General features: G+C 61.0%; 1 protein-coding gene across 1 annotated transcript in view; it reads left to right on the forward strand.

Annotated features, from left to right (window-relative positions):
* Positions 1-18,716, forward strand: part of IQGAP3 (IQ motif containing GTPase activating protein 3) — a 36,499-nt gene that overhangs the window by 5,763 nt on the left and 12,020 nt on the right. Inside the window, exons 3-22 of the mRNA XM_047092980.1 lie at positions 1,857-2,013; positions 2,532-2,609; positions 3,897-3,973; positions 4,633-4,700; positions 4,790-4,903; positions 5,122-5,300; positions 6,219-6,297; positions 6,850-7,013; positions 7,434-7,521; positions 9,092-9,255; positions 10,637-10,794; positions 12,017-12,135; positions 12,214-12,377; positions 13,855-13,945; positions 14,737-14,904; positions 14,995-15,134; positions 15,233-15,403; positions 18,216-18,299; positions 18,457-18,528; positions 18,623-18,692. Of these exons, the coding sequence (XP_046948936.1) occupies positions 1,857-2,013; positions 2,532-2,609; positions 3,897-3,973; positions 4,633-4,700; positions 4,790-4,903; positions 5,122-5,300; positions 6,219-6,297; positions 6,850-7,013; positions 7,434-7,521; positions 9,092-9,255; positions 10,637-10,794; positions 12,017-12,135; positions 12,214-12,377; positions 13,855-13,945; positions 14,737-14,904; positions 14,995-15,134; positions 15,233-15,403; positions 18,216-18,299; positions 18,457-18,528; positions 18,623-18,692 (2,405 nt within the window). The remainder of the gene's footprint in view (positions 1-1,856; positions 2,014-2,531; positions 2,610-3,896; positions 3,974-4,632; positions 4,701-4,789; positions 4,904-5,121; positions 5,301-6,218; positions 6,298-6,849; positions 7,014-7,433; positions 7,522-9,091; positions 9,256-10,636; positions 10,795-12,016; positions 12,136-12,213; positions 12,378-13,854; positions 13,946-14,736; positions 14,905-14,994; positions 15,135-15,232; positions 15,404-18,215; positions 18,300-18,456; positions 18,529-18,622; positions 18,693-18,716) is intronic.

Genomic DNA, 18,716 nt, shown 5'->3' on the forward strand with positions numbered 1-18,716 from the left:
TGGGGCGCCTTCCACGTAGTGTGGTTTTCCGTTGATTCTGTTCATCAGAGTTTCGTAGTTTTCCTCAGAGATCTTGTACGTATTTTGTTAGACTTAGACCTAAGTATTTCATTTTGGGGGTGCTAATGGGAACCGTGTGTGTTTTTCAAACCCCACTGGTCGCTGCAGTATATGGGACAGTGGTTGACTTCAGCGTATTAAGCCCGCGTCCCGCAGCTTTGCTGCGCTCCTTACTGGGTCCCGGAGGCTTTGTGTCGCCTTCTTTCCGATTTTCCACGGAGACGGTCACCCTGCGGACAAAGACAACACCCCGTCCTCTTATCCCCCTACACACGTCCTTGCCTATCTCTAAAGTGTGTGGACATCTGCTTACATACTAACCACGATGCCATTATAATAGCCAAAGAAGTCATCCATCGATCCCGGGAAGGTCCATACCCAGGCCATTTTCAAATTTTCCTGATTGTCTGAAAAAATAGCCTATTTTTCAGCTGACTTATTCAAATAAGGATCTGAAACGCTCACGTATTGTATCCGACGTTGTGTCTCTTACATCTTCTTTAATCCAGGCTGACCCACCTCCCCTTTTCAGTTCTTTACGTCACGGACTTGGTGAAGAAACCGGCTCATGTGCCCCGTAGCTCATCTCCCCTCCTGGATTCGTCTGTTTTTTGTTTTTGTTTTTTTTTTTTTTTTTAAATTTTTTTTCAACGTTTATTTATTTTTTGGGGGACAGAGAGAGACAGAGAATGAACGGGGGAGGGGCAGAGAGAGAGGGAGACACAGAATCGGAAACAGGCTCCAGGCTCTGAGCCATCAGCCCAGAGCCTGACGCGGGGCTCGAACTCCCGGACCGCGAGATCGTGACCTGGCTGAAGTCGGACGCTTAACCGACTGCGCCACCCAGGCGCCCCTCGTCTGTTTTCTTCCTTGCTTCAGCCAGCTTGTTCCTCTGTACCCGTGTTTCCTGTAAATGGATGTGGGCTCTAAGGCAGCAGAAAATGCTTCATTCTGTCCTTTTAATAAATAGCGTATTTTTAATCTTCTCCAGGAAAACAGATAGCATGAGTGGACAGGAAAGCAGGCGTCTGTGGCAGGGAAGGCACGGAGTGCAGCGCAGTGTGACTGGCTCGCTCTGGAAACAGACACTTTCCTGTAGACGTCGTACAGGGAGAAGCCTGGAAAGCCCATCTGAAGAACGCTTACGCTCTCCCTTGGGCCCCTCGCGCGGCCATCAGTGATAAGGATGCTTTACGTTTCTGTCCCCAGCACGTTCGCTCTCGTTAGCTCACTTACTGCCAAGGCAGAGACCATACAGGTCGCGTTCTCTTCATTTTGCAAGTTGTACGAGTGAGGCTCTGAAGGCGAAGTGGGGGATGGTGTGGAAAGCAGGACTTCTGACTCGGAGGGCTGTGGCCTTCCCGGCCCTGTGTGCTGCTCCCCTCCCACCAAGCCTGGGGGTTCCCCACTACCCTCGTCGTCCTCCAAGCTGGGCTATGAGCTGTGTAGGTCGCTGGGGCGGACAGAACCCTTCAGTACCTGGGTTCCCAGAAAACATGCAGAATGACAGATGCGAGCAGGTTCGGTGTGGTCAGCAGGCCTGCGTGACCGGACCGAGTGGGAGGTTCTGGCCCGTCTGAACCACACTGGGGATGCGCGGGTTCAGGATCTGACCGGGAGGAGTTTCAGGGGTGGAGGGGGCTGAGGACTGGCCATCCCAGTGTCCGGGGCGGCTTGGGGTGAGGTGGGAGCACCCAGACAGTGGGCAGAGAGGGGAGCTGGGGGAGGGGCGGGAACGGGAGGCGGGAGCTGGGCCAGGGTGGGTGGCAGGCACAGTCCTGCTCTGGTGCTTTCAGCTGGATGGAGGCCTGCCTGAAGGAGGAGCTTCCTCCCCCCGTGGAGCTGGAGGAGAGCCTCCGGAACGGGGTGCTGCTGGCCAAGCTGGGCCACTGTTTTGCACCCGCCGTGGTCCCCTTGAAGAAGATCTATGATGTGGAGCAGCTGCGGTACCAGGTGGGGCGGGAGGCCTCTCCCTTCTACCTGCTTCCTCTTAGCTTGCCCTTCTCCTTAGCAACAAGGGACTCTTGCTAGGTGGGCCCTGGGCTGCCCCTGCTATGAGGCTTCTGAGCAAACTGGTCTACCCAAGTCTACGCTCAGAGGCCTGGGGGCTTTGCCGCCGTGAAGTTACTTCCTGGACGCGCTGCCCCTTCGCCACGCTCTGGCCGGCACAGCCCTGTCTCCTTCCCGCCTCACCTCTGGACTCCCCTTTACTAGGAAGCCTTACTAGGTTGTTGATCCCCCGTCTGCCGTCCTTTCCAAATGTCCTGTTGGGTGGCATTCCTGGTGGCTTCCATCTATGACTCTCTCCTGGAGGGTCGGGGGACGGAGTATGGGAAATCTGCAGGGCAGGGTCCGCTGGCTCCCCACCCCCCACCCCGCCCTTCAGATCTCCAAGCCGCGGTCTGGGCTGTGCCCATGGGGAGCTCTGAGAACTGTAGAAATAGATTCTCTTGTCTTTCCTTCCCTTTCAGGCAACTGGCTTGCATTTCCGCCACACAGACAACATCAACTTCTGGCTGTCGGCCATAGCCCACATCGGCTTGCCTTCGGTAACGCTGGGCCTCGAGACTGGGGTGCATCTTTACTCTCCACCGGCCCCCCACCCCCACCACGCACGCTTTGTCTCCCTGGATCCTTCAGCCCTCGTCATCATGTGTCTCCTTAGCTAACTTAACCTGAGGGTTTAAATTATCTGCAGGTGTCTGTCTTTGAACCACGTTACTTGGTCTCTGCCTCTACTTCCTGTGGGTGAGGGAAGTGGAGGGAGGTGAAGGCCCCCTGACCTAAGCTGCACTGTCCCCATTAGTGAGCGAGGCCCCCGTGCAACACAGGGGATGCATATTTAGCCAGCCTTCCACCAGAATTTCGTGGCGTGATGTGGGCTTGCTACGGGCCATATCCCTTGGTGGTGGACTTGGAGGCCCGGGCCCGGGTCCCCTGCTGGCCACACACGGCACGTCCCCTTGCCCTTTGGATCTCAGCGTGTTACTTGACTGTAAAATGGGGATGGTGATCCCTGCCCTGTGTACCCCGTGAGGCTGTCAGGAGGACCGGATGATGTGCGTGAGTTCCCTTTATGAATCCTAAGGAACTGTACCAATTAAGGCATGATAGGACTCTGCAGGGTTCTTCCTACAGGCAACTGTGCAACAAGGAAGCAGCGGTAAGGGGACTTTGGTGGGAGGCAGGAGTAATAGGGGCCAGCTGTCCTCAGTGAGGCTGGAACGCTGTTAAGTCTCTAGATTGGGTCCTTCCTGTGAATCTGAAGTAACCAAGAGGTTTTGAGCTTCGACCTCATGGGAGTCGCCAGGCGGAATGGGACGCCGTGTCTTGGAGGGAGGACTCAGTTCTTCGAGGGGACCCCACTGATCAGAGGCCTGTGGCCCAGAGACAGGGATGAACGCCCTGTGCCCTCGGTGGTCCTGGACAGCGTGTGCCTCTTTGGGCCTTCCGAGGGAGCACGGCCGGCCCCCCAGCATGCCGCCTGCCTGGCGAGAGTCCACAGGGGCACAGGCTCGCTGTGTCTACGGGATGCATAGGGGGCCTCTTTCTCCTGGCGGACACGGCCTGCATCCTCTAACCGCAATAGTCTTGCCTGTGTCCCGTGAATCTGGCGATGTGCGTCTGCGCCTGGGCCTCGGCTCACTTTCTTTAACACTTGGTGTGTGTGGCCACAGAGCTGGCTGTCAGAGGTTGGGGAGACTGACTTCGAAGCCCCAGGCAACAAAGGAGTATCTCCCCGGGTCAGAGAGGAAGACCCATGCCTCAGCCCCTCTCTCCATAGCTGGTGCTGCTTCACGTTTCCAGCGGCAGTAACCAGCTGCTTCCCCCTCCAGACCTTCTTCCCGGAGACCACAGACATCTATGACAAGAAGAACATGCCCCGGGTGGTCTACTGCATCCATGCCCTCAGGTGAGAGGCCCCAGACTTCCGTCCTCCAGGTGGATACAGGAAACATGGCCGCAGGAAGGAAGGCAGGCACTGCTCAGGAGAGTGAGACGTCAGAGTTTTGCAGTTGTGCGTAGATTTATGCGCACGTTTGTGTGTGACCTGCAGGGGTGAAGGAAAAGGGCAGGAGGGAAGGGTCTTCAGTTTGTGCCTGGGGCCCAAAGGAATCAAAAGAGGAGCCGTCAAGAGCGTCACATGCAGCTCACCTAGCGGGAATGTTCCGGCTGTTTGGTTCTTCTCAGAACCGGCCATCAGCATCCGGCTGGCTAGATCTTAAAGTGGCCCACCAGTTCCCGCGTCCGCTGTATCGTCTCGTCCTGACTTCATTTCCCGCGTCCTTTCAAGCCCGCCCGGCTCTGTGGGTCTCTGCTTGCCTTACCCTCTGTGTCCATCTGGTAATTGCAGCGTGCCCTTCTCTGTGAAGTCCCGATGCCCCCTGGCCTCTCGAGCATCGTACCTATCTTCTGTAGCGCTTGCCTCGGCCTGACTTCCAGTAACATCGCTCCCCGTGGACTGGGGGGACTTGGGAGCAGGTGTGGTGGGCTCCCTGTCCAGGTCCCTGTGGCATCTCCTGCAGACCGTGTCAAAATAAATAGGCCCCAACGCCTTCCATTCTTTTCCAGTCTCTTCCTCTTCCGGCTGGGACTGGCCCCTCAGATACATGATCTCTACGGGAAAGTGAAATTCTCAGGTGAGCCCAGCTCCTTCCCCAGCCGCTCGTGCGGGCAGGGTCTTGGGGGGCTCTGGCCCTGAGGAAAGGCACCTGTGGTGTCATTGCAGCCGAGGAACTTAGCAACATGGCCTCTGAACTGGCCAAATACGGCCTCCAGCTGCCGGCCTTCAGCAAGATCGGGGGCATTCTGGCCAATGAGCTGTCGGTGGATGAAGCTGCAGGTAGGGGTGTGGCTCTGCCCTGCTGGGGGGTGGGCTCCGCGTGAAAGGGCACACTCCAAGCCTCCAATGCATTCTGGCTGTCCTCTGTGAGGTGACCTGGTTTGCCCGGCCCTCTGGATGGAAAAAGGGGATGGTGTCAGGGTGGCCTGTGGCTGGTCGCGCTGCGGCGGTCTGGGGTTTGGCCTGGCCTCCTGACCTTGTCTCCATGCCCCCCCCAGTCCACGCGGCGGTCCTCGCCATCAATGAGGCGGTGGAGCGAGGGGTGGTTGAGGACACCCTGGCTGCCTTGCGGAATCCCAGTGCTCTGCTGGAGAATCTTCGAGAGGCTCTGGCAGCCATCTACCAGGAGCTGCTGGCCCAGGCCAAGGCCGAGAAGACTGCCAGCGCCCAGACCCGAGTAAGGAGGAGCCTTTGCTGTGCAGGCGTGCAGAGTGGGGTGGCCCAGAAGGCCTCCGGCGGACAGGACTCCGGCACATCCTGTCTCCACGCCCCAGAGTTGCTGAGACAAACGCTTGTTGGTTGTTGCAGAGAAGCAGAGGAGCCACCCAGGGATGAGGATTCAGGAGAGAAGGCGGGAGACGGGTTCTGGGGACTGGATCTTCTGGCCGGGCTGAGGTGGGGACGCAGAACCGGCCAAGACTGCACGGGAGATTTGACTTAACCGTGTCCATGCCGAGGCTTGAACCCAGGGGTTCTCCAGATTCCTCCTTCTTCTTCTTCTTTTTTTAATGTTTATATATTTTTAAAAAAAATTTTTTTTTCAACGTTTTTTTATTTTTATTTTTGGGACAGAGAGAGACAGAGCATGAACGGGGGAGGGGCAGAGAGAGAGGGAGACACAGAATGGGAAACAGGCTCCAGGCTCTGAGCCATCAGCCCAGAGCCCGACGCGGGGCTCGAACTCACGGACCGCGAGATCGTGACCTGGCTGAAGTCGGACGCTTAACCGACTGCGCCACCCAGGCGCCCCTTCTTCTTCTTTTTTTAATGTTTATATATTTTTGAGAGACAGAGTGCAAGCAGGGGAGGGACAGAGAGAGAGGGAGACACCGAATCCGAAGCAGGCTCCAGGCTCTGAGCTGTCAGCACAGAGCCCGACGCGGGGCTCGAACTCACGGACCGTGAGATCATGACCTGAGCCGAAGTTGGACGCTCAACCGACTGAGCCCCCCAGGCAGCCCCAGATTCCTCCTGACCAGGCTGACCTTTGGCCTGGGAAGGCGCCCAGGGGAGGGAAGAATTGGAGACAGGGAGGGGGGAGCAGGAGAGGACTGAGCTGGTTTCCCAGGTCTCCCTTTCGGCATGGTCCTTGCAGGATGGTGGAGAAAGCTGGGACATATATGACTGCTACCTGACTCAGGCTGAAATCCAGGGGCACATCAACCACGTCAACGGTAAGAGACCGGGGCCAGGAGGGCTTCGGGGTGCTCCCAGGGCAAGCCCCCGCATCGGGAGGTTCAGGGATAGCTCTCAGGCCAGAGGCCCTGTAGCCTCACTTGGGCCAACCCTGGTCTCAGGGAAAGACCACAGTCAAACAGCAGGGTGTGTGCTGCTTTTTGGCTCTCGCTGTCCAGAGAAGTGACCCTGTCCGGGGGGTTTCTGTTTGAATGGAGATCCATGGACAGGGCAGAGGCAAAGGACAGGGCCTTCCAGCTCTTGCTGCTAGAAGGGCAGCTGGCCCGGGGTCCTGGGAGAAGGAGCTGCGAGGAATGGATGGGGTGGGGCGGACACGAGGGCAGGAGGGGCTGTTTGGAGGCCCAGGACGGAGTGGGCATCTGCCTGTTGGGGTCAGGATGTCCTCCCGGTCTGGGGTGGGGAGGAGGGGAGGCTGCCAAGATCAAGGTTTAGGGCGGGGGGTCATGCTGGGCAGGAAGAACAGGGCAGGTCTGGGGTGGTACCGGCTGGGCTTCTGCACATCGTTCATTGTGGGGTCTTGGTCTTTGCAGTCCATGGGGCTCTAGAAGTTGTTGATGATGCCCTGGAGAGACAGAGCCCTGGGGCCTTGCTCGAGGCCCTTCATGACCCTGCCCTGGCCCTGCGCGGAGTGAGGAGAGACTTTGCTGACTGGTACCTGGAACAGCTGAGCTCAGACAGAGAACAGAAGGCACAGGTCAGCTGATTACCTGCTCCCTGCTCTGTCTGTCTGCTGTGGGATGGGGACCGCCTCTTCCTTAGGCATCCCCTCCGTCCCCTCCTTGTATTCAGTAAGTGCTGACTATGTGTGTAAATGGTTACATCACCCCAAAGCCTAATGGCCCAGACTGACCAAGGAGTCCCCGGGGGCAGCCGGCGAGCAGTGACGTGCTCCCCCATGGCTGAATGGGGGCCTCAGCGACGAGAGATCTCGTCCTCGCTGCCATTGGCTTTCTCTATGACACGCTCCTCGTGCTGCCTGTGTTGTTAGTTCAGTGCCTGCTGCGTAAGAAAGAGCCAGACTTAGAGGCAGGGAGGTGGGGGTGGGTGGGCCTGGGAGCCCGTGAGGGCAGCTCCTGTGAGAGCTCTCTCCTACGCCACCTCTTCCCCTCCCCAGGAGTTGGGCCTGGTGGATCTTCTGGAAAAGGAGGAGGTCCAAGCTGGTGTGGCTGCAGCCAACGTGAAGGGTTATCAGGAGCAAGCCAGTAAGTCACTTCTAGGCTGAGGCCTGGCCCCGGGCCCATCACTGCGGCATCTAACCCTCGGTTGGCTTCTGTGTAGGGGTGTGTAGGGCGATGCAAACTGCTGCCCACGTTTCCAGCGGGACCTCTCCCCTCCGTGGTGTGCCCGGGCCCAGGCTGCCTGCATGCACACTACAGACGGGTTCCTTAAGGCCTTAGGGGTAACGACAGTCAGTCCTGCATCAGGCCGGCTCCTGGGGCAGACAGTTTTCTTCAGGGCACTTGCCCTGTATCTGGACGGTTTCAACCTGCTTGAGTCCTTGCCTCTCGACTGTAGTGAGAAACTCATGATCAGCTCACTTTCCCTTAAAAACATTATCTACAGGGACACCTAGGTGACTCAGTCGGTTAAGTGTCCAGCTCCTGATCTCAGCTCAGGTCTTGATCTTGGGGTCGTGAGTTCAAGCCCCCCACTGGGCGCCACGCTGGGCGTGAAGCCAACTGAAAAACAAAACATCACATACGAATACAATTTTTTATTAGAGGAGTGTGGCCTGGTGATCGTGTCCCTCCCGGGAGGTCAGTGTGTGTCAGGAGTGAAGTGAAGCAGAGTTGGGGGGGGGGGTGGTGCCACAGCCTGTGGCCACCAGCTCTGTTTCAGCCGTGTAACTCCGTCCTGACCTGCCGTTAGAAGTCGCGTACGGGTGTGAGACGCTCACCTCTGTGTCGCGTGTCTTCGGGCCTTCCTGGCCTCTTCCCTGACTCGGCCTGGACTTCGGTCCCATATGCTCCGTGAGGCAGATGAGGCCTCCGGTGCCCCCTCCTCGTGTCACACGCCCATTCCGCCCGGCCGGACAGCCTGTCCTTCCCTCGCTCTCCCGCTGCCAGCCCTTCGGTCGTCCAGGCTGCTTTCCTTGTGCACTTTCACCCGTGGAAAGCGGGTGATGGCATCCGTCAGCGCCGCCTCTGCCCCTTCCGTCCCCCGTCTCCCACCAGGACCCCTCCTTCCCCGGCTGCCAGAGCTCTGGGGGCGGGAGGCGGTGCTGGCATGGAGTGGCCGGTGTCTTTGGACCCTTACTTCTCCCCAGGGGATGCATCCTGATAGCAGGGCCTGCATCTGCTCGGCACTTCCCAAGCCCCGGTGTTTGAGATCGGAAACCCCGCTGGTGCCCCGTGGCCCCCTCCAAGCTCGCTCCTGCCCCTTGTGGCCCAAGCGGCTCCACCTACCCCTCTGTGCTGTCGGCCAGATGTGGCCCCTGGAGCCCTCGACTGACCTCTTCTTAGCCGTGCCCGTAGCCTCCTGCCGGTCTGTGTCCACCGCCCCTGCGCCTCCCCCCGCCAAGGCGGCCGCTCTGCCGCCCGCCAAGCTGCTCCATCTCTGGGCCTGACGCACTGCTTCTTTCGCTGCCTCGCAAAGTGACTCAGCACCCCTCCCTCACAAACACTCAGAAGCTCGTTCTGGACCTAGCAGAAGGCAGAGCGGTTTGGAAGAGGCGTTTCCCCCTCGGATACCCCAGCAGAAGCCAGTTAGCCGGGAGACTAGGACGGGCCCTGGACGCCCGGCCCGTACAGCCCTCTCCCTCCTCCCCTGCAGCGCTCCAGGCCGTGTGCAGGATCAACGGAGCCATCCGGAGGGGAGTGGCGGCTGACACGGTGGCGGAGCTGATGTGCCCAGAAGCCCGGCTGCCTCCGGTGTGCCCCCGCGCCCCGGCTGTGTACCAGCAGGAGCTGGCAGTGCTCCAGCAGCAGCAGGGAGGGGTGAGCCCCAGAAATGAGGGTCCTGCCCCCGCATCCTAAGCAGTGGGGGGGGGCCCGGGGTGGCCCGTGCAGAGCACCCTCGGAGGGATCCTGAGCTCTCATAGTAGCTAGCACTCTTGAGCAGACGCTGCTCTACACGGTCATTGATCCTTGCTAGAACCCTGGCGGGTGAGGAAGATTTCCATTTAGAGGTGAGGGAACTGAGGCGCAGAGGTGGATACGGTTCCTGACGGCCGTGGCCGGGAGTGCTGAGAAGGCATGCTAAGCCGGCTGCGTGGAAGTCTGTGCCTGTCACCTCTCTGTGTGCCCCCTCACCCCTGTCCAGACGGCTCCCGAGACATGGAGGTGACAGAGCCCTCCTGCAGGGAAGTCCCAGTCCCTGCAGGAGTTGGAACACACCTGAGGGTCCAGATAGTCACGGGGAGGGAGAAACGGATGGTGTCAGTGGCAGAGGACTTCAGACTAGGAAATGGAGGGAGCAGAGCTGGGGGTAAGTCCGGGAAGGCTTCCCGGAAGAGAGGAGACCCGTGGAGAATCATACCCACGGAGGGAAGCTTAGAGCACGACCCCAGTCATGGCCTTCGGGAAGGGCACGGTCTCCGTACCGGTGACTGCAGTACGAGGCAGAGAAGACGAGCCCTAGGAGGTGACGCACGGTGACCCGGGCCACGGACGGCAGAGCGGGAGTCAGCTTCTGGCTCTGCTGTGTCCTCACTGTGCGACCTTGGGCGTTAGTTCCTTGTCTGCCCCTCAGTTCATGTGTGAAACGGGAACAATAACATAATTCCCCACAGGATTGTTGTGAGGGCTACACGCGTCACCGCGCGCGCTTAGAAGTGACCCCGGTATGTGAGCTCAGCTGCTGTGGCCCTTATCTGCGGTACTCCTTCTGTACGGGACAGGGAGGTGCTCTAGAAGGAGGGAACAGCACGCGCAGGTGTTTGGAAGGGAGGAGAAAGCTGGGCCGGGAAGTGGGGCGTGTGGTGCCGTGTGGAGGGGCCCTGTGTCCCCCTCTCTGTCTCCCGGGGCCTTGCGCCCTCCCTGGCGTGTGCCAGGAATCAGAAAGGAGTCGGTGCGGCTCTCTGGCTGAGCGTGGGCTCTGGAACCAGGCGGCTAGCTTCAACTTACGCTGTGTGCTCATCTGCAAAGTGGGGACATTAATGGTACCTCCCTCGCTGGCCCGTTACGAGGACAGAGTGAGTGTGTGTGGAGCATTTACCCACTGAGCACACGGTGAGCACACTCAGTGTTGGGCACAGTGAATTAGCGAATGAGTTGGGGCTTGGGATAGAGACTGGGATGTGGGAGGGCCTTGGGGGCAGGATGGCAGTGGCCCCAAGCCCTTGACCCGCCCCACGGAATCGGTGCTCCCCTGTTGTAGGAGCTCGGCCACGAGGAGCTCTTTGTGGCCGTGGAGATGCTGTCAGCCGTGGTCCTGATTGACCAGGCCCTGGAGGCCAGGGATGTCGGCGGCTTCTGGAGCAGTCTGGTGAACCCCGCCACGGGCCTGGCCGAGGTGCAAGGAGAGAACGCTCAGCGGTGAGAAGGTTTAGCAGGTGTGAGCGGGAGGGGGCGGAGCCAGGACTCCACCCTCTGCTTGGGACCCAGCCTTCTGCGCGGTTCCCTCCGTGACTCGTCCTGGGAGTGGGGCTCAAGCATCCCCCCTTCCTCCATTCCTTGTGCTTTCGTAGAGGTTTGAGTCCCGCCCCGTGCCAGATACTATCCCGGGTGGTGGGAAATGGCAGCGAACAGAGCCAAGTTCCGGCTCTCATCCAACCCACGTGCTCGTAGAGGGGACAGGCAAAGCCAGCGTGCCGGATGACTGGCAGGGAGGAAGAGCCATGGCAGAACCAGAAGGGGCCGAGGGGGTAAAGGCTGGGGACAGGCGGGGGGTTAGGGAAGGCCCCGTCGGTAAGGGGGCGTTGAGAGGGACCTCGGGGCATCTGTGGTTGCGGGGAGCTGCGTGGGGCACAGGCCCAGAGCAGGACATTGCTCGGTGCGTGCAGGGAGTGCCGTGGAAGCCGGCGTGGCCAGGCAGAGAGGGCCGAGCGGTGGCTGTGAAGCAGTGGGGGCCACGCCGTAGCTTGGGAAGGGAGCCACAGGAGGGTTTCAGTGAGGAGGGGGCGATGTGACCTTTTGCCAGGCTCTCGGTGGCTGCTGCACTGGGGATGGCTCCAGGGTCGATCAGGACGGGCAGGCAGCCTCCAGGCCAGGCGCGAGGAAGTCCTGGCCGAGGGCAGCGGACGTGGGTGGTGGCGAAGGGGAGTCTGCTCCCGGGTCTGTTCCCCAAGTGGATCTGACGGGACTTGGTTGCGTGTGGATGTGGCTGTGAGGGGGAGAGCGTGGTCACCTGTGGCTCCAAGATTTTCTCCCTTAGAGATTGGAGTGTGTGTTGACAGGAGTGGGAAGGACTGGGGCACACAGGCCAAATGGAGGTGCAGAGCTCAGGTGTGAGCGGCAGGCGTGTGATCACATCCGGCATCCGTGGAAGGAGCGAGGAGGCCGCTGGCGTTCACGCACGGGTGGCGGGTTGGGGAGACCTTAAGGTTTCGGCGTCCCGAGCCGTGAGGTCAGAGTATGAGTCTGGAGACCGAGCGGTGGGAGGCTGGGGCCCGCGGGGCTCGGGCAGGACGGGGAGCCAGCACAGGGGCCTCGGAAGAACAGTGGACAAGGGGAGAAGAGGAGGAGGAGAGTGCGGCGAGCCCCCTGACTTCCCGCTGGCGGGGCCCCCGCTGCCCACCCTCTCTCCCTCTGCTGCCAGTTACTTTGATGCGCTGGTGGCGCTGCGGCAGGGGCGTGCGCCAGACGGCGTCTTGAGCTGGAATGACCTGCAGGCCACCGTGAACCAGGTCAACGCTCAGGTGCAGGAAGAAACCGATCGTGAGTGGAGTCCAGGGCGGGCAGAGGCAGCCCATCCCCTACCTAGTCCCTCTGCCCACCGACGTGTGTCTTGCCCAGAGGTGCTGGCGGTCAGCCTCATCAACGAGGCTCTGGACCAGGGCAGCCCCGAGAAGACCCTGTCGGCCCTCCTGCTCCCCTCGGCTGGCCTGGACGACGTGCACCTGCCTGTGGCCCCTCGGTACCATCTCCTCCTTGTGGCGGCCAAAAGGCAGAAGGCCCAGGTGAGGTCTGCGTCGGTCGCTAGAGCAGAAAGAGCATCCGCCGTGGGCAGAGCTGTGCCCAGGATGCACCTGGGGCCAGCCCAGTGTGATGAGAGTCCCCTCTGGGGGTGGAGGGCAGGGGGGGCCGTGGGGGTAGGTGGCCCCACGGCCAGGGCGCTGGACCGAGCTCCGGATGCCAGCACGCAGAGAGTGGTGGGGGCTTGTGCGTGGGTAGAGCACAGGCCTGGGGGCCAGAGAACGGGGCTGGACTTCCTGCTCTGACACTCAGCGACGTTGTGACCTCCAGCAAATCCCGTGTCTCTGAGCTCTGCCAACGCGTCCGTAACATGCTGCATGCGCTGGTTCTACGTGCCTTCTGGAATGGGGGAAATCACACGATCGGAGAGCGTGGTGGGGTCCTAAGCCTGTAGCGCCCTGAGCCCACGGTGGCGCGGGGGGTTGGGGGCTAGACCTGCTGGGCCAGACGCCTCAATGTGCATCCTGGTGGGCTGACCCTGCCCACGTCCTGCTGTTTCCTCACCTGCAGACACGACATGACAGTCGACGTGTCTCACGGTCAGGGGTTCGGTGACATGGCGTGCTGGTAAAGCTGCCTGGGTTCTTCCTGGGCCGAGCATCGTTTGTGGGCTTTACAAAAGCCGGTTCCAAAGAAAGTGCTTTAGAGCGCTGCCTGGAGCACAGTGGCCCGTCACGTTTTGTTTAGAAAGTTTCTCCCGCGGGGCGTCTGGGTGGCTCAGTCGGTTAAGCATCCGACTTCGGCTCAGGTCATGATCCCACAGTTCGTGGGTTCGAGCCCCGCATCGGGCTCTGTGCTGACAGCTCAGAACCTGGAGCCTGCTTCGGATTCTGTGTCCACCCCCCCCCCGCCCCTCCCCCGCTCACGCTCTGTCTCTCTCTCAGAAATAAGCACGTTAAAAAATTTAAAAAAAAAAAAAAAAAAGAAAGTTCCTCCTGTCTGTGAGGAGGGTTGGCAGGGAGCAGAGTCTGGGGTTGGGGGTGGGTGAAGGGGGGTGGGGCAGTGGGGAACCAGCCTGACCCCGTGGCCTGCACAGACTCTCTCAGCCTGTGGTCACACATAGCCTGCCACGCCTGGTGGTGTAGAAAGTTCGGAGCAGGGATGGGAAGGACAGAGGGGAGGCCAGGGTCAGGATCGGCCCGAGAAGGTGCACAGTGAGGCACAGGGGCGCAGGAGCAGGGCAGGTGCAGGGAGACTTTGGTGCAGGCTCTCCTGGGACGTGGCTGAGGCACAAGGGCAGGGAGGTGAGCTGCCTGGAGGGCGGAGGCTCTGGGGGTGCTGCGGCCAAGCTGAGTGGGTGCTTGGCCAGCCTGAGAGCAGGCCCGGACCGAGCCTTCTGAGCCTGGCAGCAGCCCACCGGAGCAGGTGACAAGGCCGTGTCTGCACGTGGGTCCTCGCACAGCTGAGCTTGGGGCCTGCCTGGCCCGGCTCTCATCTCTCCCACATCTCTTGACATCCCAGGCAACGGGGGACCCCGGAGCGGTGCTGTGGCTGGAAGAGATCCGCCGGGAGGTGGTTCGAGCCAACCAGGACACGAACGCCGCACAACAGAGTACGTGGGCCTGGGGGCCCTGCAGGAGTCTGGTGGCCGGGGGGGGGGGGGGGGCTGGGGGAGGGAAAGAGGTGAGGGCTCCCCACCCAGGGAGATGGGCCAGAACCAGAGCAGGGCCTTGCTGCTCGGACTAGAGGGTAGGCTTCCAGCAGCCGGGCTGGCAAGTCTCAGGGGCTGAGAGCCCACAGCCCACCTGTGCCTCCGTCCACACCTTCCGGTGGGTACTTGACCCCGAAGCCTGAGCGTGTGAAATTGGATGGTGGCCGAAGGTCCATCCCATACCGCCCGCTCTGGCTGGGGGGTGTTCAGGCGTGGGCGGCGGGGGTCAGTACACAGAGACACTTGCGTTGCAGAGCGCGTGCTGGTGGTGTCGGTCCGTACTGTCTGGAGTCCCTCTGTCTGTCTGTCTGTCTGTCTGCGTGACGGAAGGCAGGTGCTGCACTTCTCGGACTTTATTCCCTCCCTAAGAAACTGTCCTGAGCTTCTCTGCCCGTATCCTGCCCTTGAGCTTCTGTACGAGAGAGATTGGAGCTGTCTTCTTACCCCGCCCCAGCCAGCCCCATGCTGCCTCCCTCCAGGAAGCCTTCCTTGACTGCTACCTTTTCCTCCAGGCACAGCCGCATGCTCTGTTTTCATCTATGTCTATATCCATGCTGGGAGGTTCCCTGTCCCCTCCTTTAGATGGGCCTTTTGTGTCCTGTGAATCCCACCCCCGTAGGCAGGACAGGGCGCTTGGGAGGGACTTGGGGGAGGGGGAAGGACCAACCCCTGCCTCCTGATGCCCCTGTCAGTGGCTCTCGGTGTGGCCGCCATCAACCAGGCCATCAAGGAGGGCAAGGCGGCCCAGACAGAGCGGGTGTTAAGGAACCCCTCCGTGGCCCTCCGAGGGGTGGTTCCCAACTGCGCCGACAGCTACCAGCGAGTCCTGGAAGGAGCCATGGCAAACAAGCGGCGTCCAGGTAATGGCCCCAGCCCCTCCCGCCGCCTCGCCTGGCCCAGCCGCCCGCTGCCTCCTCTGAGCCTCGCGTCCTTACCTGGCTTCTGCTCAGGGGACGCGGCTCTCTGGGTCCAACACGACATGAAGGATGGCTCCGCCTACTACTTGCACCTGCAGACCTTCCGGGGAACTTGGGAGCCGCCCACCGGCTGCCGCCTGAACACGTCCCACCTGACTCGGGAGGAGATCCAGGTTGGCAGAGCCCCTGTGCAGGAGGGGCCGGGGAGGGCCTTCCCTGTAGCTGAGGCTCCGCCTGCCAGGGTGCCACAGGCTCTCTCCTGCCTCCACAGTCCGCCATCACCAAGGTCACGGCTGCCCGTGACCGCCAACAGCTCTGGAAGGCCAACGTCGGCTTAGTCATCCAGCTCCAGGCCCGCATGCGCGGCTTCCTGGTTCGGCGGAAGTTCGCTGAGCGCTCCCGCTTTCTGAGGACCTGGCTGCCGGCGGTCATCAAGATCCAGGTGGCGGGCGCTGGCCTTGGAGGTCCAGGGCCTGGGGTCTGGGCTTTGGGGTTTCCTTCCCGCCTGCTCTCTGCTGAGTGGGAGGCGGATGATCTTCCGCCCCCCGAGCGGTGGGGTTTGAGAGCAGCATGCGTTCCAGAGCCTGGGTTTGGGTCCCATCTCCGCCACTTAGTCACCACGTGACCCCGCCAGGCACGTACTCTGGACCGGCTTCCCCGTCTGCAGAATGGAAATGTGAATGTCGTAGCACGCCCCCCCCCCCCCGCCCCGTGCAGGGCTGTCGTGAGGGCTAAGCGAGGTGACATCCAACGGGCATCTGAACAGTGCCAGTCACTGTCATCACCGTCACTGTCCCCAGCACATGAGCTGCTTCGTTGCCTCCCCGTGGGGAAGAGGGAGTGAGGTTTAGTGAGCCATTGGGGTTCGGACGTGAGGGGGGCGTCCCGGGTCGGGGGTAAACAGGAAAGGGTGGACCAGCCCCAAGGGGAACTTTTGTCTCCAGCCAGCCCTTTCTACTTGTTTTCTTCCGACCTGCGGATGGTCCCACGAGTAACTGGGGACAGGGGCAACTCGGAAGGTGGGCCTCGGGCCTGACCACCTTACGAGCCAGGAAAGATGGGAGTCGAGCACAGAGACTCCCCAGGTAGATGTGACCTGCAGGTGTCACGGGCACGTGTGCACCGTGAAGATACTTTACATAATGAACGTGCGTACACCCGGTATCTGCAAGGACGCCCGCTGGCCCGGGGCAAGGGCAGGAGACGGACGGGAGACACACAGAGGAGTGACCACATCTCCCCTGGCGGGGCCAGGAACACAGCTGACATTAGATGCTGTGCTGATAGGGACGCAGAGCAACCCAGAAGGGTCCCCCGGGGCGGGGGGGGGGGGGTGGTGAGTGGTCCCTGAGTATGCGCTAGCCCGTGTGGGGGGTGGTAACGGAAGGCTTGGGCTTTAGAGTTAGAGGCTGGAGTTCGCCTCCCGGTCCTGCCATTTCTGGGTCGTACGAGGACCTTGGGCGCCTTCCCTAAGCCCTCTCCAGCACCGTCCCCTCATTCACGACGATGGTCCTGACCTCATGTGTGGATTGTGAGGGTTGAGCAGGAAAGTTTCACGTAGCACTGAGCTGGTGAGCACTCCACTGGTGGTGGCCGTGATACCAGGTTACCTGGCAGGGCGCTGGTCCCAAAAGTCAATGCAGAACCTTAGCAGTTAGCACTGAGTGGTCTGATCGCAGGGATTCCCCCCGCCTGAGCCTGGACTGGAATTTCACCCCAAAACTACAGAGCTGAGAAGCCTTGGCAGCAGCGGCAGAGGGGATGGGGTCAGGGCGCATTTGCCACCAGCCCTGGAGCTGTGCGGGTTCCGGCCCAGGTCCTGGGAGGCGGGGGAAGGGAGAGGTGGCCCAGAGCCTCTCGGGCCACCTGTCCTCCAGCCGTAGAGAAGTAGTAAGGGTCAGCAATGGTGTTGGTGGGGCGTACGGAGACCTCCCTGTCTCCCGAAGGCTCTGAGCCTGGCTGAGAGCCAGTCCCTGTCCTGCCTTTCGACCAATCCAGACTGGGGGGGGGGGGGGCTCTTTAGGAAGGAGCTGTGTGTGGGTGGGCGGAGGAAGAGAGGAGAGGGGTCCCCTCTGCTTTTCACGGCAGCAGGTATCCAGAGGGACAGTCTGTACCTGTAGAAGGAGAGGATGCAGCACCTGGAAAAGGCCTGGGCTGGGGGCTTCCTGGGCCTGCAGGCTCCAGGGTGGACAGCTGCTGTCCTGGGGCCACCCTGCCTCTTTTACACCCCATCCCACCAGGGTGACACGGTCAGCCTCAGGAGGGAGCCCGGCCCGGAGGACTGGCTCTGGGGAGGGCTGGGAGGGCTGTTAGTCGAGAAGGGATACTCCAAACGCACCAGCCCCAGTGTCAGCGATGGGGTATCGCCCAGGGCCTGAGCGCCCAGGACATGTTCCATGTGAGCCCTAAAAGACAGGAAGGGTTTTGGGGGTAGGTGGGGCTGGGGGTCGGGATGGGGGGCGTAAACAAAGGGTCGGGGCAGAAAGTCACCAGGCATGTTTAGAGGAAAGTGAATCGTCTGGTGTGGCTGGAATCACGAAGGAAGGAGCCGGTGGGGAGACGTGTGTGTGTCAGATGGTCAAGAACTTCTGGAAATTTGGGGCCGAGAGAGACACAGTCCGAGAAGTACGTTAGGAAACTAATCTACACAGGCTTGGCGTGAAAGGGGAGAGGCCCCTGAGAGGGAAGGGGGCCGTGAGGTTTGCTTTTAGAGACCAAAGAGGGCCTGACTTACAGCCAGGGCCGGGTGCCCTGAATCGCTGTGCAGGGGAGGCTGGCACAGGGTTGGGTGCGAGCGGGGTGGGGTCGTTGGAACAGGAGTGTGACTAGGGGAGCGTGAGCGGCCCGCGGCCCACACGGCTCTGCCTGTGTACCTGTGTCTCTGTGCGCCTCCCCAGACTGGGCGTGGGGGATGGCGGAGCACGTACGTGTGTTTGGGGGACACGGCACATGCTCTGGTGATGGGGTGTAGACTGTATTACTACTGTCTTTTAAGCTCGTTGCCTTACAGTAGTGTCCCTGCGAGGAGGTGTTGGTTGGCCTGGGTGTGTGCGTGTGCATATGCGTGTGCCGGGACCAGGGAGGGCGGCAGGCGTTTGGTCTCCCCATGTGGATGGAAGTTCTCTGACACCAGGGCTGGCTTTCCCTCCCCCCTCCCCCCCCCCCCCTCCCTGCCTCCCTCCTGCTTCCCTGGAGGGCCTCTCAGGCTAGCGGGGACCAGCCGGGCTCTTCTCCTTTCCTGTCCTGACGCCCAGGCTCACTGGCGGGGTTACAGGCAGCGGAAGACCTACCTGGGACGGCTGCAGTATTTAAAAGCAAACTCGGACGCCGTAATCAAGGTAGCTGTCACGGTTTGGGTGGGTTCCTGTCTCTTGAAGGGCCCTCTGAGAACAGTTGTTTAGTCCTCTTGCCTCGTGGCCTCTGGGGACAGCTGGACTGGCCCGGGCCGGAGGGTGACCCCCGAGCCTGGAGCTCTGACGCAGTGCGCATCCTCAGATCCAGGCCTGGGTCCGGATGTGGGCAGCTCGGAGGCGGTACCGGAGGCGTCTGGGATACTTCCAGAAGAATGTGAGTGTCGTCCTGCTGTCCCCGTGCCCGGCCTTCACGCATGAGACCAGGGCAGGGGTGGCCAGCAGCCCTTTTGCGCCTGTGTTCACCGCAGGTTAACTCCATTGTGAAGATCCAGGCGTTTTTCCGAGCCCGGAAAGCCCGGGATGACTACAGAATGTTAGGTACGCGGCTTGGTCTCCTCTCTG

This window comes from Lynx rufus, unplaced genomic scaffold (genome assembly GCF_022079265.1).
Source record: "Lynx rufus isolate CCGP_SWC_20201006 ecotype Redwood Valley unplaced genomic scaffold, mLynRuf1.p SCAF_31, whole genome shotgun sequence".
NCBI classification, from domain to species: Eukaryota; Metazoa; Chordata; class Mammalia; order Carnivora; family Felidae; genus Lynx; species Lynx rufus.